Source organism: Vidua chalybeata, chromosome Z (genome assembly GCF_026979565.1).
Source record: "Vidua chalybeata isolate OUT-0048 chromosome Z, bVidCha1 merged haplotype, whole genome shotgun sequence".
NCBI lineage: Eukaryota > Metazoa > Chordata > Aves > Passeriformes > Viduidae > Vidua > Vidua chalybeata.
Genome location: NC_071570.1, coordinates 65,831,644 through 65,851,645, shown reverse-complemented (window position 1 = coordinate 65,851,645; position 20,002 = coordinate 65,831,644). Strand labels below are relative to the sequence as shown.

The 20,002-nt window shown below is 41.0% G+C and overlaps 1 protein-coding gene across 7 annotated transcripts in view; it reads left to right on the top strand.

Annotated features, from left to right (window-relative positions):
* Nucleotides 1-20,002, top strand: part of ZNF462 (zinc finger protein 462) — an 88,394-nt gene that overhangs the window by 45,844 nt on the left and 22,548 nt on the right. For 5 of the 7 annotated variants that reach the window (XM_053931883.1, XM_053931886.1, XM_053931884.1 and 2 more), the window contains 4 exons: nucleotides 449-613; nucleotides 2,403-2,506; nucleotides 5,591-5,709; nucleotides 9,905-10,096. In XM_053931883.1, coding sequence (XP_053787858.1) covers nucleotides 449-613; nucleotides 2,403-2,506; nucleotides 5,591-5,709; nucleotides 9,905-10,096 — 580 coding nt within the window. Of the gene's footprint in view, nucleotides 1-448; nucleotides 614-2,402; nucleotides 2,507-5,590; nucleotides 5,710-6,255; nucleotides 6,332-9,904; nucleotides 10,097-20,002 lie in introns of those variants that run through there. The other 2 variants (XM_053931887.1, XM_053931885.1) reach the window with 2 other exon arrangements.

Below are 20,002 nucleotides of genomic sequence, written 5' to 3'. Positions count from 1 at the left end.
TGAGCACTCAGGATTAGCATGACACGGATCTGTGTAGTGACAGGAGCTTTGGGCAGGTGCCTTATAAGGAGGGGACAAAATTGTTTCTCCATTTCTTGCCTACTTACCCCCTTCCTTCTGCTTCAGTTTGGAAAAATACACTTGCGCAGGAAAAGCTTTGCACAGAAGTTGGGGAAGTTAGGGGGTCGTGGAGGAGGAGGAGGCACAGTTTCAGGCTAAACCAAAATGGTCTTCTAGAGGACCACTGTTAGCCATAAACTGAATATTTCTTCTGCATAGATGTCTTGTCCACTTACTTTGTATGAATCAATGATCTCAGCAGAAATTGACCTTGCAGTTCTGCAAGACTGGACATCAAGTACAACATCAGGTCTGAAGTCTGGTCTGTGCTCCTAAAAACGAGGTGATAAAACCTCCTTCAGTGATTTATGCTTGTGTGCTCAAACAGGCTTTTGGACACTTGGAAGATGTTTCAAAACTCAAGGAGAGGAAGGTGGTTGGCTACAAGTGCAAATTTTGCGTGGAAGTCCATCCAACACTTCGAGCCATCTGTAATCACCTCCGCAAGCATGTCCAGTATGGGAATGTCTCTTCTGTGTCAGCCACTGTAAAGGTAAGAATTCCTTAAAGGTGACTGAAAGTGACTGAAACTACTTGCATTGTTTAAAATAAAGGCCTGGTTGATAACCTGTGGAGGGCTCTTGTGAGTTTGAATGGGTTTTGAACTGGGCATTCTGGTTCAGCATGATGTTTTAATCTAACACTAAGTTTCTGAAGTGCATTTGGTTTGTTTCAAGATGTTTTAATTTTTTTTCATTCTCGATCCAGGGGCACGAAGACTCTTTAATTCTCATTTCTTCTCAGCCACAAAGGAGTTGGTGTCGTTGATGATCAAAAGATGGTTTATGAGCGGGAAACTTTCTCTCAGCTACTTTATGGGCTACATTTCTGCTTAGCTAAGATCAAAAAGAGTTTTTTTGTTTTCTCTTTTTCTATATGTATATGATTTTTATTTTAGGAGGAGGAAGTGTGCACATACAAATGTGTGAAGCTGATTGTGGTGCACCTTTCCGCTTTGGAATTTGCACACTGGCTCCAAACAAAACATTCAGTGGCCAGCTGAGCCAGTGATCCCGTCCAGGTGATGAGGTGCAAACAGTGTTGTTCCTTTCTCCCTGTGGAAAGGGGTGCCTCCTATGATATCTCCAAGGACAAGTGGTGTTCCAAAGTCTGATTTTCCAGGATATTTATTGGCAGGGGAAATGAAAGTGAACTAAGGCTGTGGGAACTAGCTCTTGTCAGAGGCTCCTGCTGCCTGAGTGACGGGCCTTTTTTGGTGACGTAATCTGCTTTTTGTGATGAAGCTGTGTCCTCCACAGCCTAACTCTGCCCACCTAAGAGAGCTTTCATTGCCCTACCACTGACCTTTCCTTACCTTCTCACCTGGTACTCCTGACAGATTCAGATGCTTCCCTCCTGAGAGTCCTTTCCCTCTCCTCCTCACTTCTCAAGTGATGCTTGTGTAGGGTCAGTGCTTTCTTTTGAGTAAATAAAATCTTGCATCAGGGAACAAAAGCTGAAAGCTATGGCCTAAAGAATGTGCTGGAAATGCCTCTTACAGGGTATTTAAGTAGCTGCACAAATGCGCGCTCTGGTTAGAAATGGGAAAGGAAGGCTATGAAAGAGAGTTAAAAGAAGGACTTTTTCTGTTTGCTCCATATTTTTAGAGGGTTCTAGGGTCTTAGTGTACCAGCTTGTTTCTTGCGAGTTTGACACTGATGGACAAAGTCTACTGAAGAGTAGACAGCTGTATTAGTCTGCAGGATAGCTACAGTCAGCTAGAGCAAAGTAAACTAAAATTAACTTGTCTGTAACTTACTAATTATTTTCTGATCAAGTTTAGAAGATTCTCACTAGGACCATGGGAAGATAGGTTTCTTGGCTTTTTGCATGATCTGACACAAACTTGCTCAAGGAGTGAGGTGTTTTTTGTTTGTTTTTTTTTTTTTTTTACAAATGCATGCATATATATAATAGATGTAATTATGGTTTTCTCTCCCAAGAATAGGTAATTTTTTTTCAGAAAGCCATTGATGTGGAATTTGTGTAGGGATGTGTTTAGAGAAATAATGCAGTGGGAAGCCTGGACGTTCTGCTGAGCACAGGGAAAGACTGAGGGGGGCAGAAGGGGAGAGAGAATTGATGGCTTTGGGGGGATATGTGTTTTTTAGCAGGAAGCTGAAGATCCTTCAAACACAACTTTGATGGAGGGTTTTGAGGGAGCCAAAGACCCTGGCATTGTGGAATTTACAGAAGCTGAATATGGAGCATCCCTGGAAGATGAAGCCAGGCCTGGGGGCTACCACTGCAGCCAGTGTGACCGGGTTTTGATGTCTATGCAGGGTCTGCGATCTCACGAGAGGAGTCACCTGGCTCTAGCCATGTTTGCCCGGGAAGACAAGTACAGCTGCCAGTATTGCTCCTTTGTCTCTGCTTTCAGGCACAAGTAAGTTGTGGCTTTTTTTGTTTTGTTTTGTTTTGTTTTGTTTTGTTGGTTTTTTTTTTCTTTTTTTTTTTTGTTTGTTTGTTTTTGTTTTTGTTTCCTAAAGAATCGCCAGCTAGCAGTGCTGGTTTGTGGGCTGACACTGAAGAAGAGCTCGCCTGATTTGATGCTGAGCCACACTTTACTTGTGGTGTTAACATATTTTCCACACTGCAAAGTCTTTGGCCGTTATGATTGGCTGTTTGTAAAAGGTTGCACCTTTATGTGTTCTTTAATTCGTGTTAGCCCTCTTTTTTGCATGTAGGGGAGAAGCGTGCAAGCCAAAGAATAAGGATTACTTCATTATGCAAACAGTGCAGCCCACCATTTACACAACTTTGTCAAATGCATGAGACAAGCCAAGAAGAGAAAAGTTAATCTTCCATATTTAAGAAACTTCTGCTGCATATAACTACCTTGTTTGTAATTATTACTTTTTTTGAGTTTTCATTTCTAAAGTTAAAACAGTGTCATAAATTTACCTTAAATCTGATTTTTTGTTCTTAATTATGGCATGCAATTTCAGTCCACAAATATTTCAAATTCATAACAATGTGCTCTATGAGTGACTCCCTCATCCTGCTTCCTTGTCTGATATATGATAATCATTAATAGTCACATTTCTTATAATTTGTTTCCCTGAGATTTGACTTAGCTTTAAGTTTCTTAGTTTTAAAAATTACTTTAATAATAAAAATATATGTGTCCCCTCCAAAAATGGGGTCTGTGATATATTTTCCAGTGTCATCCTGGATCTGATTCACAGGCCTGTGTTTCCTCTTAATTTCTGGGGAGAGAGTTGCTTGTTCACTGTTTTAACAAAAGGAGGCAGATCCAGGTGCTCATTTGATGCAGCACTCTTAAATTTGGTGATGATGTCACCATTTTGCAGTCAAATGCATGTGGAAGAGAAGACATTTTTTAGTTCCTTGTGATGAAAAACAAAGTTTCTGTAGGTGTCACAGCACTGCTGATGCCACAGTTGGAAAGGTCCACGGGACTGAGCAGCCAAGGGTAGGAGAGGGACTTGGGAGGAGGATGATGTGAACAGCTGGGTGTATCCCACCCTGCTTTGGCAAGGCTGGCAAGTGAGGGGAGCCCCTGCAGGGCTTGCTGTTTGCCTGGTCAACTTGCTTCAACAATCAGACTTTTGTTGAGTTTGGTGCCTGGTCACTCCGTTTCTTACTGAGGGTAAGTCATGTCCCAGAAGTTGCAGGATGGGTAAGTCAAAAAGTGGTGGATGGCAGGGAAGAACTCATCACCTAACTTGATAATAGGTGTGGTCTCTGTTGTTGAAGTTGTTTGCTTTTTTGTTTCTGATGCAATTATTCCCCTGGGAGATTAAGTCGGTGAAGGAAACCAAGCCAAATGTTTAAACAGCCCAATATTCACCCAAATCTGACCAAAACTTTAAAACCTCCTTTTGGAAGAGTGCAGCTGGCAAACTGTGTGGTTGTGAATATAGTTTCAATTATTGCCATGTAGAATACCTTAAGGTATATATATTTATAATAGTTTTATATGTATTACATACCTCTCTGGTAGGCTGCTTTAATTGTTAAGTAATCTCATTCCCTGGAGGCTGTTTAAAACAAGTTTTGTTCTTTGAAATAGTCACTGTGAGTGTTCAAAGCTTTACTCATTTAAGAGACATTTTCCCCCATTTCTGTAGAAAAGCTGTGCATTTTGTCTTGTCCCAAACTCCATCCTGGATTTCTGCTAAGTTGTATTTGTATGAAGTGACCCTGAGAGGAGATACAAGTTCATTTTTCTATTTTTTTGCTGTTATCAGATGTTTGAATACACAGGCTTCAGTGTTAGCTCTCGTAAACGGGGGTTTCCTGGCTCAGGCTCTTGTCAGTGTGGGACTGATCACGTGAAATCTTGTGTAGTGTGATAGGGCTGGAACAACTGCTATTTGAGCTACATGTTGATACTCTGTAAAAGAGCAGGACAATTTAGGACAAATAAAAAAGAGCTATGCCTGAAATACATCTAGAACTGAAGTGGGGGTGGAAGGCAGTTTTGGCAAATTGCAACTCCTGCAGTGTCTCTGCCCCGTTGTTCCATCACTGTGCATGAGATGAGTCAAGCTAGGACCAGATCACAAAGCATAAATGTGTCTAAAGTAGAGGCTGTACTGGAAATATCTACAGCTTGGGCTCAGACTACCTGCTTGCCACCCAGAGACAGTGAATTCCTGTCTGTCAGCCACAGCGTAGGAACTGCAGAGCTCTGCAGGATTCACTCAGTTAGAATGAATTTGATGTTCTGTTAGAAAATGTGGGAAGCATCCTTTTTACTCCTCCAAACTTTACTGAGCTGTCAGGACAAATTGTGTCGAGAGCAGTTTTTTGATCACTTCACAGTATTCAGGCTGTTGGTGCTTCCATTTTCCCTGAAGAAAGTAGAGGCTGGTCTTTGCCACCCCTTCTTCTCCTGCTGAGCTTCATGTAGAATCTCCTACACTGCTGCTTCTGAAACTCTGCTGCCTTTTAATCCTGGAACTCATGAACTGTAGCCTGCTGGCACCCTCCCCAGAGCAGGATCTCTAATCTGCTTTTGCTGCTGTAACCAAAAGAAGGCTTCCTCAGTAAAGCTGGTCAACAAAAAAATTTTTTTCTTTAATTTTTTACTCTTGATCAACAGGACAAGAGGGCACATGTATATTTTCACAAAAATTTTTGGCAGGAGAAAAATTGTGTCATGATAATTTAATAAGAAAATAATTTCTTGCCTGTTTCATATTTCTTCAGCTGGTCCTTTCAGTGTGGATCATGCATAACTTAATTTATACTAATCTTGCCCTGTAAGTTTATTTAAGTGGCTTGCTCTCTGTATATACAGAATTGGTGTTAGCTCTGCTCCTTTCCTTGACTCTAGATTCGACTTTATTGTGCAAGCAGACCTGTTGAATTTGTTGAAGAGAGCATGTGAGAATGGGTCCTTACTTGCTCTGCTGTTGCTGTAAAGTGCTTTGCTTTGCCTCTGAAGGTACAGCTGAAACAACTGATCCGTTTCTGTCTCCCTTTTCTGTCTCTCCTCAAGCCTGGACCGTCACATGCAGACCCACCACGGGCACCACAAGCCATTCCGCTGCAAGCTCTGCCCCTTCAAGTCCTCCTACAACAGCCGCCTGAAAACCCATATCCTCAAGGCTCACGCTGGTAAGTCTTTCCCTCTCAGTCTTGCAGCTGAAATTGGCCCAGTGTGTTCTTGTGGCTGATCACAGATCCTGGGTTGAACTACATGTTTTGTCACCAGAACTGGGTAAGATTTTTCCAAAGGCCACGTTTGTGGCTGGACAGCTGATGGAATCTGTTGGGCTAAGTAGGAGTTTGGGTAATGGGAAGGGCAAGGATTTAAAATGATGGGTACTTCAAGACCTTTTTTCTTCTCTTTCGTTTTATATGAATGGTATTTTTTCCTTATTTCTGCTTTTCTCCAAGTGGATTTCATCACTTACACCATAGATGCCATAATGAAATTGGCAGTGAGCATTGCTCTGCTCTTTGCATTTATCTTGGTGCTTTAGGTGACTCTGGAAAAAGACTGTGAACAGCCTTGTGGTTTTTGGTAGAGTCTAATGCTGGCTTTCCTGTTAAATCCAAACCCTGCAAATACTGGGAGTCAGGTCTGTGTACAACAGACTGAGAATGTCAAAGTTGCATTACCAGACATGGAAATTTGTCTTGCAAATCTTTGTATTTCAGTATGGAATCCATACCAGCAAGCAAGCAAGACATGCTTCTGAGGAGCAGTAATTGGGAAGGTGATGTGTCACACAAAGGAGGTCACCTGAAATTGTTGCAGCTTTGATTATTAAAAAGTGATTTCCTCATCTTTATTCCTTGGCCGTAGACGCTTGGCATCGTCACACATCCTGCATTGAAAGATTATCTTTTGGTTTGCAGTCCAAACATGCACTTTGGTGCAAATAATAGAATAGTGACTAGTCTGAAAACCTGACAACTAGCCCAGCTGTTTAAAAGTTGTGAGTAGAAACTCCTTGAACAGGAGTTTTTTCTGATAAAAAGGACCCACAAGTATGTTCCTTTTTCTATTATTTGCTTACTCAAAGTCATATACTCTGGGGTGGAGGAAGAAAGTGGGAAAATGGGGAGAAAAGGCATAAGAAATTTAGAGCTGTCTGCTGATACAAAAAAAATATTATTGTTGCCATTGATCCAAAAGCATTTTTCATCTACAGAAATACAGATTGATCGTCTTGTGTACTTTGTCTCCTGGTTTTTTTTGGTTTCTGTTTTTTTTTTTTGGTTTTTTTTTTGGTTTTTTTTTGTTTTTTTTTTTTTTTTTTTTTTGTTTTTGTTTTTGTTTTTTTTTTTTTTTTTTATTTCACAGAGCTTTTGCCAATTTCTGTACTTGGATGGATAAAATAGATTGGCTTAACTTCTGCCACCCTCCTTTTGTGTGGGAGGACCATGGCATTCTGTCCTTTCTAGGAAATCCAACTGTACACAGCAGTTCCAGTTCACAGAATCCCACATCCTGTATGAAGGAGCCATGGTTCTTTATTTTCACCAACCATTAAGTAATGTTTTCTTGATGCTATTACACAGCTAGGCTCCTTGCTTGAACCTGGCAGATTTTTAGACCCAAAGTTACCATGCAACTAATATTTACTTCACACTTCTCTTCATGTAATTCATTGATTTATTTTTTAGGAATCCATGCTTCTGAGCTTTGTTTAGTGGACAGACACCCCTTGAAGGGCCATGTTTTGCATTTAACAAGAACACAATTTCATGGTTGCCTAGATAGTGCTTGCGCAGTGACTTGGGTAATAGGGTTTCCAAAGGCTTACAGACGTTTCTGCCTCAGTCCCATTTCTACCAAATGAATAGTCACATCACAGAAAAGTTGCTTGTATGTTTTTCAGTCAGAACTTTGCTTTGGTGTGTTTTGAGTCAGTCATTCAGAAATAGGTACTATTGAACAAAAGTGTCTGACTTCCTCAGACTCCCCAGTTTTTCACTTACATGGTGGTCCTCTGAACCTCTTTTTTTGTGTTATTACAATTTTTTTTTTCAATTGTCAATCGTCTCATTATCCATTTATTTAGAATTTAAAACTTCAGTCCTCCTAAATTTTTCCTGAACTCTCCTGGAGATCTTTAGAGGTCTATAAAATCCTGAATCCTGAAGTGTTTTACTCAGTCTGCCTCTCTGCCTCATTTTCTGGGTATAGATCAAAATTCAGTGAGCTACAAAATCCGTTCTTGTGTGACAGCTGGTACCAGTGTTTCTGGCATTTGTTTGTCATCCAGTGTGTGCCATCTCCTTTGGCATGCAGCAGAACAGTTTACAGTTACTCTAAACGGGCTCTCTTGTTTTCATCTGAACTTTTTCACCTGTTCATTATCTTTTTTTCCTTATTTTTTTTTTTGCTTGTGTTTTTGAGGAATCCTTGTCACCAATTTCTTAATCAGCAATTACTCTGGAAATGCAGGAATGGGTGATTGTAAGATAAGAGCATTGGTTCTGTTCACTTTCTGTGTAATCTAGTGCTCTGAGTACATATCAAGTGTTGAGACCCACTACATAAATGTTTACATTTATTTATTTATTTGTTTGTGTATTGATATGATCACTTGGTGAGATGCAAAATTAGCAGTCAGAAAAAGTGCAGAAGACTTCTGTTGGGCCAAACTGTAGCTTTTTCTCTGCAATCAGACACATCCTTTTCATGTTTTGATGTCCATTGGAAATGAATAGTGGGCATATTTATTAGTGTGTCTAGGCTGCTTGGTATGTAATCATCCTTTATTTGCTTTAATGTCTTGTGGTGCTTTTAAGTTAACGGTTGGTGCACATTGTCATCCAGGAATCTCTTACACTGACAAAGCCATGAAGGTCTATATTCTGTATCCCACTGGTATCTTGTAACCTTGGAATATCTTTTGTCCTTAAATTATTGTGTTCCATTGAGCAACTCGTCATGTGTGCCACTCAAGAAATGTTGTATTTCTGTTTGTAAAAAGGAAATATGTAACTCCTGTAATGCACAGGTGGGGAATGTCACTTGAAAAAACACGCAGGGCAGTTTTTTGTTTCACCACTTCAGACTCTTAGAGTGATCTGTTCTTTTTCAGATGCACCAAGAAAGGGCATTCTAAGAGTTTGTATTTTGTCCTGATGATTAGCATGGTTTTTCTGGAAAATGGGTGGGAGTTTTGTGGAGGATGTTTGCTAATAATTTCAGGTGTGCTTACTCTGAATGGCTGCAAATGTGTGTGTTTTTATATTCTCTTTTGGTTCACTTATTTCTGGTGTGGGAAACAGTGCTGCTTGAGAACCTTCTTTTCTGGATTTGTCAAGAGGTGGAAAACATTTTCTGCTTCATCCATTACCAAAACTCTCGTTCTTCTGTTGCTGTTCATGAGTATTTCGCTCCTGTATTATGTACAGATCGTATGTGGCCAGTGTTACTCTTGTACATGGAAGTGGCACTTCCAAAACAATAATTTGGCACCTGTATATAATATCACATTGTTTGTCTTGGGATGATTTCACTTTGTGTTCCAATTGCCTCCGTGCCTCCCCGCAAAACAAATCTTGTATCAGGATTTGTTTCCCCTTGTTTGCTGTCTCTGTGGCTTGGAATGTATTCAAAATTAAATCAGCTACTGTGCATTACTTCTGTTCTTTCACTTCTTTTAGTGGTTTCTCATAACACACTTCCACACAGCCTGGTAGATACAACCTTTTTTACTTGGCATGGTCATGTGTCACCAGCCCTGACTTGGTTGCCACTTCTTTGAACATTGATGCTGCCTAATGGCAGGTTTTTCATAAGGAAAACTGTAACCTTTCCCAAATGTAATTACACCACACAGTTTTGGTTTTTTTTTAGCTTTTTTTTCTTTCTTTCTTTCTGTTTGTGGAGGGCCCTTTGTTAGAGTTTTGTAGTGTCCTTCTTGCTTCATTAATAATGACGCTGGATGTGCTGCATGCAGAAACAACTCCACCATCTCTAGTTGCTGTGCTCCCAAATTTGGGAGTGCTGTGGTTAAGTTACTCCATTTTCATCCCAGAGTCTGTTTTCTTCCCATACCATGCAACACAGGCATGCTGAAAGTCTGGTCTCTGTTTTTCTTGACATCAGCCACTGTACAAGGATCTGCAGTTGCCAGAAAGTGATACTTCGGTCCAAAGCAGGTGTCTACACCCACAGACTCCAGGCTGCTCCAACAAGGAGATGTGCATAGCTCGTTTCCTTTAGGATCAGTCTTTTCGCTGAAGAGTCGTGGGAATTTTACTGCCAAGTTCAGTAAGAGAAGTGTGAGGGCCCCATTTTGTTTCTTTTGTGAGCTGATGACTTGCCTGTATTTCGCTCACCCAGGTGAACATGCCTACAAATGTTCCTCCTGCTCATTTTCCACCATGACAATCAGCCAGCTGAAAGAGCACTCCTTGAAAGTGCATGGGAAAGCACTGACACTACCAAGACCCCGCATTGTCAACCTTGCAGCCTCACACGCCCACCACACCTCCAAGAACCACACTCCTGCTGAAGAAGTGGAGGACTCTAATGGTAAGAGGTGCCTCAGAGCAAAGAATTTAATTGTCTAAGGTGCCACTTAATATTTTTATTGCAAAACGAATTGCAGCAGCTTTGCACCAAAAGCATCTTCATTTGGTCATTAAGAGGAAACCAGAAGTTGCATCCAAACCAGGAGTAAACGTGGTGTTGTAGGAAGTGATCTGCTTTAGGTCCTCACCAGCTCATACTACAATTATTTGTTCCCTCACTGCTCCAGCTGACTTTGGAACATGTCACTGCTGGCTTTGCTAGCAGAGATTTACATTGTAGAAAATATTTCAGACTCATAATTTCCATTCCTAGCCAGTGGGGAAGTGGTCTTCAAATTCCATCCATGATCCTGATTTTCTTTTATGTTCATAGAATCACAGAGTGATTTGGGTTGGAAGGGGCACCTTGATGATCATCTCCTTTCACCCCTCTGCCATGGGCAGGGACACCTTCTACTATCCCACGTTGCTCCAAGCCCCATCCAACCTCACCTTGGACTCTTCCAGGGATGAAGCAGCCACAGCTTCTCTGGGAAACCTCTGCCAGGGCCTCACCATCCTCACAGGGAACAATTTTTTCCTAATATCTAATCTCATGAGTGGAGCACTTTGATGAAACCACATGATAAAGCTTAAAATGCGAACCAGTAACAGTAGGAAGAGTAATTATTGATGTTGTCGGTTGTGCAGAGGACGTCAAAAGTACCTTCAGATACTCAGCTGCAGGGAGGAGAACCTAAGCACCATTTCCTTTTCAGTGCTTCTTTTGAAAGCTGCTATTCCCCTTGTGCTGGAGAGATGTGTAGAAGATGCTTGGAACACAGTAGAGGGAGGGACACTGTTTAAACAGAGAAAATAGAAGAGGAGGTGTTGGAGTATCACAGCAAGCTTTAAGGCTTTTTAAGTAGTAGCTTATGAGGCATCTTTTGGTGTCACTTCCTACCAGTTAAGAGAAGAGCTCTTCTTTGGAAAAAAAGAAACCCCAACCTTAATTCCTGGATGAGTTTCATTGACATGGAAGGAGAATGTTTGCAGATGTTCAGAGAATTGGAATATATGGAAGGTGTGTTAGAAGAGGGGAGAAGAGAGCAAAATACTTTTTTTTTTTCCAGAAGCTTGAGTGGTTCTAACTGCTAAACAGCAGGAATTTTGTTGTTTGCTGTTTTGCTTGGGATACTGGTGAACTAAGGATGGGAGGTAGATATTATCTGTAATCGTTTTGTAGCATTTTTTGGTCTCCTATTTTCCTTTCTTTCTCACCAGAAAAAAAAAAAATTAAAAAAAAAATAAAAAAAACCCCACAAAAAACCAAAAGTGAAATCAGAGTGAAAGGAAAGTTCAGAAAATGGCTGAAAGGAATTGAAAGAAGTAAATAATCAGCATAGAAGTACCTTATTGAAGGAAAAAAAAAAAGGCAAAATATTTTTGTGATTTAGCAAGTCACTTTCTGGGCGAGAATCAGAATCTTAACAAGAGATTTTGACCAGCTGCTCCCAGACAACCGATTTGTCAATGGGTTGTCTGGAACAGTGCAACTACTGAGTTTTTTTGCTGGATTAGTTTAAGCTAATTTTTTTTTTCTGCTTTTAAAATAAAATGTTCCATTACTGACTTAAGAAGTGGAGAATAATTTTCAGTGGCTGCCCAAGCCTTCCCTGTGTGTTAGCAGTCTTTTGTTATTGGTGTGTGGACAATACTCTGTTTTGGGAAGGATGGCTCAGTTACTTTTTTTGTTTATCCCAGGTGCTAAACCTCTTGATTAGTGGAGTTAAAATCCAGGATACCTGCTGTATCCTGTAGAGAATAATTCTGCAACTTTTAATATTTCTTTCTAGAAATAGTTAAAACGATGACTCTGTTAACAACAGCATTTCATTGGGTTGACTTTGTTACCTAGACCTGTATTACAGCCTGAGACCAAGGCCAAATTTGTCCCAATTAGCTAGATCATCTTTAAATGGGGTTAATGGTTAAGTCACTTTGACAATAATAGAAGCCACCCACTGGGGAGCTCATCAGACAAGTACAGGTGTTACAATAATAGCGTTAGCATTTTCAGCATTGCTTGAGGAAGGAATAACCTGCTTTAAGTAGTTTTTTTCACATTATACAGTTGGCTGCAGGTCAGGTTAATGGTGGCTGCTCTTATGGCATCACATGTTTTTTGGGTTTTTAGAAGGCAAAATAAATCATTGCTTCTGTGGCCCAGGCCTGTGAGTCACAGGTGGTATGCAAGACTAGATGAAATACTGGTCCCAATAATAGGAAATGCAGGCTCTGTTATATCTAGTTGGAGTATTAGGAAGGGCTCACGTGGTGTAGAGGAGCTGGATTTTGTCTTGTTGGTTTGTATGAATACCCTGCAGTGTGAACCGTGATCAAAGCTAATTCACCAGGGATGCAGCAGTGAACCTGGGCTGAGGTGAAAGGCAGACAAAAGGCTGCATCCTATTGTTAGGGAACTTGTTTTGTAGGTTGATAGGTGTGCAGCAGGCTTGTGTAATTGAAGTGGTTGCAGAAAGGAGCTGCTCCTGCCTGTGAGTGAATGCTCTAGTCGGAGTAGGAAGTACAGCAGGGTGGTTTGGGGAGATCTGGGGAGCTGGCAGGACTCAGTCGTCAGTTGTTGAGCTCCTTAAAAATGTGGAAGAGGGAGAAGGGTACTGAATTGTAATAGCAAAGTGCATTAATAGAGCTGCTCTGCAACAGCAACCCAGTAGAACTTCTGTGATGCTTCTTTTCCCTGCAAAAATTGTTCCCTGATGGCCCTTGCTTTTGTTCTTTTAGATCCATCTATTCATTAAAAGAGGTGAATGTGTTCAGATTTCTGTGGCTCATCTGCTCTCTTCTGAGTTGGTAGCAGCAGACCTCATCTGGAGTACTCAGCTGCACATCTCAGAGGTGTTTTTTGGGGTGCCTGATAGACTTTTCATGGAACTGAATCTAAAGTGGAGTAGGTGCTGAATGTTTTGGGTAGACCCATCCTTTCCAAGTGTAATTCTGGTGACAGCTGTCATTAGAAAGCATAACAACCTCTTTAGTCCAATTAATAACAATTATTCAGAGTGTGTGTGCTTCTCTCAGGGCAGTAGTGTAAGAAGGTGATGGTGTCACTCTTGATGAGTCAGCAGAGAAGGCTTTTTTTACAGATGCATCATTCAAGGATCCTGCCTTTTTTATTGTATTCCTCTTTGCCTGCTGGGCAATATTTTAATATATAAAGAACTTGTTTTCACTGTATCCTCTTCTAACCAGAAATAAAGCACTATGTGGGGTTTTTTTGGGGCATGTGGAATTATGGTAGTTTGGTTTGTGGGTGTTCTTCTTAAAACAGTCACCAAAAAACCCCCAGAAAATACTGGTCATGAGTGCTATTTTTCTGGTTTCCATAGTATAGGGGCACTGAATGGTTTGTAGTGTCCAGCTTTTGTTGACACAATGAGGTTGCCATTGTGGTAAAATGTTCTTTAGCTCTCCTGATAGTTCACAGGCTTTTTTTTTGACTTGCAAGAAGGAAATGGTGGGGGTTTGCTATATATTTGCATGAGTGTTTGGCTTTTTTGTTTGAATTTACTTATTTTCAATTTATACTAAAATGTTCCTTAACAGTTCTGAGAACTTGAGCAGCAAAAGTTAATTGTAAATGAAAATGCTACAAACTGCTAGGAGGAGTGGATGAATCTCCTCACAAGATCTATTTCTATGTTCTTTCAGCCTTTGTGAGAATAAGAGCTTGCATTCATCTTAATCTCTGGCCAGAATGGTTTTTTTTGGGGTTTTTTTGATGGTGGTGTCATCCTGTGGGGCTCTGTGTGTCACAGGTAAGTGTTCCCAGCTCTGCTCCTGTTGAGGGCAAGGCAATGGAATCCAAAAATCTGCATTTCCAAGGTATCATGTGGGAAAGCTCCTATCTCTTTCCATAAGAAAGAGCTGCAAAGACACAAAGCAGAGACCCACAAATTGTGTGGCTGCACGTGAGAAGACACAAACAGCAGCAGGAACTGTGTGCAGAGGGATCATCAGCTGAGGGCAAAGCACATGGCCACAGACACTGCCTGTGTGAGTCGTATTATAAATGTGTGTTTGTGGTCGGGGGTGTGGAGGTGGTGATCTGCCCTCCTCTCACAATCTGCAGAGACACATGAGCTCAGCCCCTTGTCATAAAGTCCGTAAGGCAGAGTGACTTAACAGGCTGATGAAGAGTTTCACGTTGTGCCTTCAAACACAGCAAAGGCCTCTTGAGACCATGTGAAATACCTGTCCTAAATTGCCCTGGTTGCTATTACTGATTTTTGGAGTCGCCCTTTGTTTGTTGAAAATAACCCCTTTGGCCTAACCGTGTTGTAGAGCAAAGCACTGCTCTTTATTCATATGGCTGGCAGATTTGGAGCCTCATAAATTTCCTTCTGTCATGACTGCATGCAGTAATTCAAAATTACAGCTTTTTAAAATTTTAGTGTTTAAGAATATTGAATTGTCAAAATAAAGCAGCAAAGTGTCAGGCTAAACAGACCTGGATGTGGTTTCTAATGTCTCCTCAGTCATGCTGCTGTGGTATAAGACCATTTCTTTTTACTGGCCACCAGTTCTTGATCTATTGAAAGTAGCACACTATTTGTGTGCCCTTGAAGCTCAATAATTATGCTTTTCATTGTTGTGCAAACCAAACAGGATTTATCATTAATACCAACACACATCACAAAACATATGTGAGGTCAGAACTAGAAGATTTCTTGAGTCTCCCAGTACATGGTATGTCAACATCTTAATTAAATTTAATTAATTGCAGCAGCAAATGCATTGGAAACTGCTAAGTGAAACATCCAGTGCCCTGTTCCAGTTTTTTTTTTTCCCTGAACTTTAGCCTTTGCCAGTGGAAAATAACTTTGCCTCATCTAGAGACTGAAATATAAATACATCTGCTTGTGTTGCCAGAGCTAGGCTGGGCAAAAACTGCTTGACTAAGTCTTGTTTCTTGGACTGTTTTTCCAGAACTGTAAATCCCTTCCAATTTCAGTACACTTTTTCAAAGCAGATAGTGCATAATCAGACTGTATGTCTTCTTCTGTGCAGCCTCACAGATGAACTCCTGAATGTTGCAGAGGGTCTTTGGCAGGTTTTGCTAAAGCAATTTCATGTAATACCAGAATGAGGGGAGAACTATGGGCAGCAAGGCACCATTTCAAGAAAATCTGCAAATCTAGTGCCAGTGGGTCATGATTCTGCCTTCCACCTTTCAGAGGAGAGGCAGGCTTTCCAGGTGGCCAGACATACTACCCTGATTTTTGGGTTCTGCTGTTTTTTGTTGTTGTTAAGTCTTTTAAATCCATATAATGGATTGTGGCTGGCTTGCTTATTTTTGTTCACATGCACTGATACTCTTGATAAGGGATATTTTTCTAACCTTGCAATCAGGGCAGAAAGTTCCTAAGATGGTCCCTTCCCCTTTGGTGCTGTTTCTCTATTATTGTTGCTTGTGTGTCTTTGTGTTTTATGGCTGCTGCTATCTGGGGAAAATCACAGTGGTCAGTCCTCACAGCCAGAAAACTTGGTATTAGAGCAGAATGTGTTTAGTTCTGGGTTTGGAGGTTTTTTGGGAGGAGGGCTTGGACAAAGACTCTTTTGAAGTTTCAGGCCCCTTTTGTTTCATTGCAGTTTGGCTGGAAGGGCAGAAAGCCAGTAGTGACTATAGGGCAAATTCAGGCAGAGCTTCAACAGCTAATTGCTTTAATTGCCAGGTGAGTTGGAAGGATTGCATCCGTGTTAAGGATGCAAGATGGTGATCTGCATACTGCAGTACAGAAGATGTTTTTGCTTTTGTAGTTGGAGTTGGGCTGCAAAGAGCTGCCTGCTTGTTCTGCTCGTTTCCCTGCCTCACAGGAGTGATGCCTCACGCTCACTCTCAAGTATCAGATTAATCTGTGTTACCTACAGGCTGCTTTTTTTATTTTCCCCAGCTGTGTTCCTTCTTTCTGTAACCTAGAGCAAGTTCCTGCTTTCTCCTCAGCCCTTGCCTGTCTCTTCTTCCCACAGTGGCCATGCTGTCTCACAGTGCTTTTAAAACTCTGTGGTAATTGCTTAGTGTGTTTTATTCCTTGTGGTCAGTGTTAAGCTAAATATCAGATGGTGGATCAGATAAGACTTTTCTCTTCCATCAGATTGGCAGGGACTGGTGGAACAAGCACAGGGCTTGTTCACCTCCACTTTTACTGAACAAACTCCTTACTGTTCCAAGGTCCTGAGGCGCTGGGGGAATGACCTTGTTCTCTGAAGCTCTCTTCCACTGGGGTATAGCTGTTTGGCTTCTGGCCTTTTCCTGCAGCATGTTGAGAACTGTTTTGTGGCTGGTGGAACAGAGGGAGATGTCATTGGCTGTGCTGAGGGGAGTGTCAGCTTGCTGTTCATTGTGCTTTTTTTTCTGGTGCTGTTTTTTGTGCTTGAGCTGAATGGGCAAAGGCAAAGCTGAGATGGAGCAGGGCGCAGACTGGAGCTCATGCAGCTGGAGAAGGTTGGTGTCAGCCTTGTGTGGAGTTGGCCACCCTGCTGTGATGGGATTGCTGTGGCCCTGAGAGGCTTGCCTAGGGTTGGGAGAAGACAGAATGTTTGGGTGGGTCAAGAAATTAATGAAGGAAGAAACTGATGCAGAAAGAAGTTACCCGATAGCACCCACAGTGAAAGAAAGAAGCATATCCTGACTCCTGTTGTGTGTTGTTGTTTGTTTGTTTGTTTGTTTTCCTTTTCCCTTGAGGTTTTTGCTTTCTTTTGTCTCTGGTTTTCATGTTCAGGATAGAGGACAAAGTGGTAGATGCTGATCTCTTGTGTGTCTGGGTAATTTGTCATCTCTCAACACAGAGTGAAAAGGATGCTGTTGGCATGAAAGGGGGTACAGAGAGTGACTTGACCAAGGGTGTACAAGAGGGCATTTCTGCAGAGTATCATACCCACATATCACAGCCTTCTCTGTCAGCCTCACTGATGTTCTCCCTGTCACCTGAGACTCCAGTTTATCCCATTGATTTAAAACATGCTGGAGGGATTTGGTGCTTGGCAGAGAGGTAAAACTTCTTTGCTCATTTTAGCTCTGTTGAAATGGATGTGTGTTATCATCATAGTTGACAGCCCAAGATTTGACATTTAAGTATCTGGTTTTATTTCTTCTTTAAGGAGCATTGTTACTACAAGTGCTTGAAAACACTGCCTGGAGTGTTCTGAGCTCAGAGCTGGTGATAGAGATGAGGACTTTCTGTTGGCAATAAAAATAATGTCAATGTGTGTGCTGGAGGTCTCCAGAACAAATTACACAAGTTCAGGTTCCTGAACTCTGTGGTTAGAATGAATCCCTGGTACCCACATACTGCCACTGTAATTTTAGGGCCAGTTTTAAAGCAGAATGTCAATAAGTATTGCTTGATAAATTGATTTCCCCCCCCTCCCTTAATTTCAAGTCTTAAAGGAGAGTGAGCATTTAGATGACAGAAACATGTGTGTTTGTGGCACTGTGTTTGTATTAATACAAATATGTAGAGGGTCATATAGGGAAGGAAATAGGAAAATTACCTGATGAATTGTCCTTAAAAATGAGAAGAAAATCATGGAACACAATAGCATGAGGATCAAATGGCTACTGATGAAAAAGAAAAAAGTTGATTGGTAGATTATTGTCTTGAGTGAAGAATCAGTTGAAGTAGAACTTCATAAATTTCAAAAAGAGCTTGTTACCAGTAAGTACTTTTAGCAGATTGGTTAAATCAGTGTCTTGCTAAAGCTATTTCCAGTTCTGTTTGTGTTCCCCTCTTCTGTAAATGCACTTCCATTTATGAAGTTTGAGTTCAACAGAATGAGGAATAGCTAGACAAACTTTTTATTTTATGCATTTTATGGAAATAGGTAAGATCATAGAGATTGCAGTGTTTGACATGTAGCGGAAATCTTGGTTTTAAGTGCAATCCTGTATTTAGGCAATGGAATTTACTTCTGTTTACAACGAGAGGGTTGTGTGCGGCCTAAATGTGACCAGTAACTGGCCAAGTCACCTGAAGAGCAGAAAAGTTAGATTGAGTTGAGGCCAGGAAAGAAATATGGTTGTGGAGAGGAGAGATGAAAACAAGTGATAACTAGAAGTTATGGTGAAGCATTTCCTGAGCACTGAACTGATCCTTCCAAATCATAACATCAGCAGAGCAGGTTGGTGCCTGCCTTGAAAGCTCTTGCAAATGGGAATTTCTGGTGGTGTGGGATACTCTAAAACAAGGGGCATGGGGATCTCCTGGGCTGATCTTTTCCTTCTTACAGAAATACCACGGTACAACTTACTTCATCGATTATATTACTTCTCCATAGATCTTAATTAGTTCCTGCTGCTTTCAAATGCATCATCTTTTACAGAATATTGTACTCTTGATCTCAACTGTGAAACTCCAAAATTCCTTTACAGGCAGCAGGGTGAGAGTCTCTCTGTGGAAGTGATTCAAGTAATAAAAATTATTTATTATTTTCTTCTTAATAGGTGAAATTTATGTCCCTTGGAAGTTACTTGGCTATTAGCACAAGAAGCTGCATGGCCTCTGTGCTGTCTCAGTCCTGATCAGAGCTATGGGACACAACTCCAGAGGAAATTCAAAGTTATAGAGAAATACGGATATAGCTTCTCTCACCTCTTCTGAATAACCAAGATTGCACAGTTCATGTGACTTTCTCTTTGCTCTCTTCTGAGGCTTAGAAATACATATAAAATCCTTCTCACAGAAGCTGGTCTGTCATGATCCAAGTAGTGGTCTTTAGAGACAAAGCTGGAATAAATTCTACCAACAGGCTTTGGTTTTGTTTTGTTTGGGGGTTTTCTTCAGTTGGTTGTTGTTTTCGTTGTTTTTGTTTTGGGCTTGTTGTTGTTTTTTGTGGGGTAGTAGTGGTGTATAAATCCTTAAATGGTGATTTTATTCCAGGGCTTTATTTTCTTTACTTTGTGATTACTCTTTGATTTTTTATTTGGGAGTGTGCAAGTGAGGGCACAAAACTTGTTTTTGTTATTTCTCACTCATAACATTCTGGCAATGTAAAGGTTCTTAAGCAGAAATCAGAATTTAGGTAGAGGACTAGGCTGACACTCTGATTTTAAACATGCAGTGAACAGGACTTGCACTGTCTGGTTCCCTGAGCTTCTTCATGAATGTTTAGTTGCAATTCTCTGAGTCTGTTCTCTCTTCCCCTCCCCTCAGCTTAATTTATTGCCAGAACATTTCACCCTCCCACATACTCTTCCTTCCAGGTCAGTGCTGTGTGGCATAAAGTGAACAAATGTGTGCAGTCTTCACAATCTTTGTATGGCACCCTGCTTCGCCACCTTCCCACTTTGCAAGCTGTTGCCATTCATGGCTATGTGCAATCCTGCCACTCAGTCAGCTGGTGATTTTGAGTCCCGTTGAATTTTGGAAGGGATTGTGTTCCTAAATCTCCTAAATTCCACCCTTACGCTTATCTTAAGCATTTTAAAATAGCAATTTGCCTTATGTTGTTTGTTGGTGTTCTTTCGTGCAGCATTGCATCTTTACTTGGTTTTACAAATTTTTGTCCAGAGGAGACTGCTGCTTTTCTGAAATCCTTGGGGTTTTTTTCTGTCATTCTTTGTAGAAATTTTCTTTTTATGAATGAATTTGGATAAAGTTAAATAGCATTCCAAATATTTTCCTCTTAGTCTCTCTAGAACATTTCCTCACAGATCCAGAATGTCCTAGGCCTGTATTAATATTTAATTTCCTTCTTTTCCCCTCACAAAGTGTCACTAAGCACTTTCTTTTATTTATACATTCCCTTTGGGTTTTTCCCTTATCTCATGAGCCAAACATCTCTGTCCCCAGTTTCTCTGTTCTTTCAAACACTGGTCTCTTTTGACTGGTTGATGTTTCTATGTGAG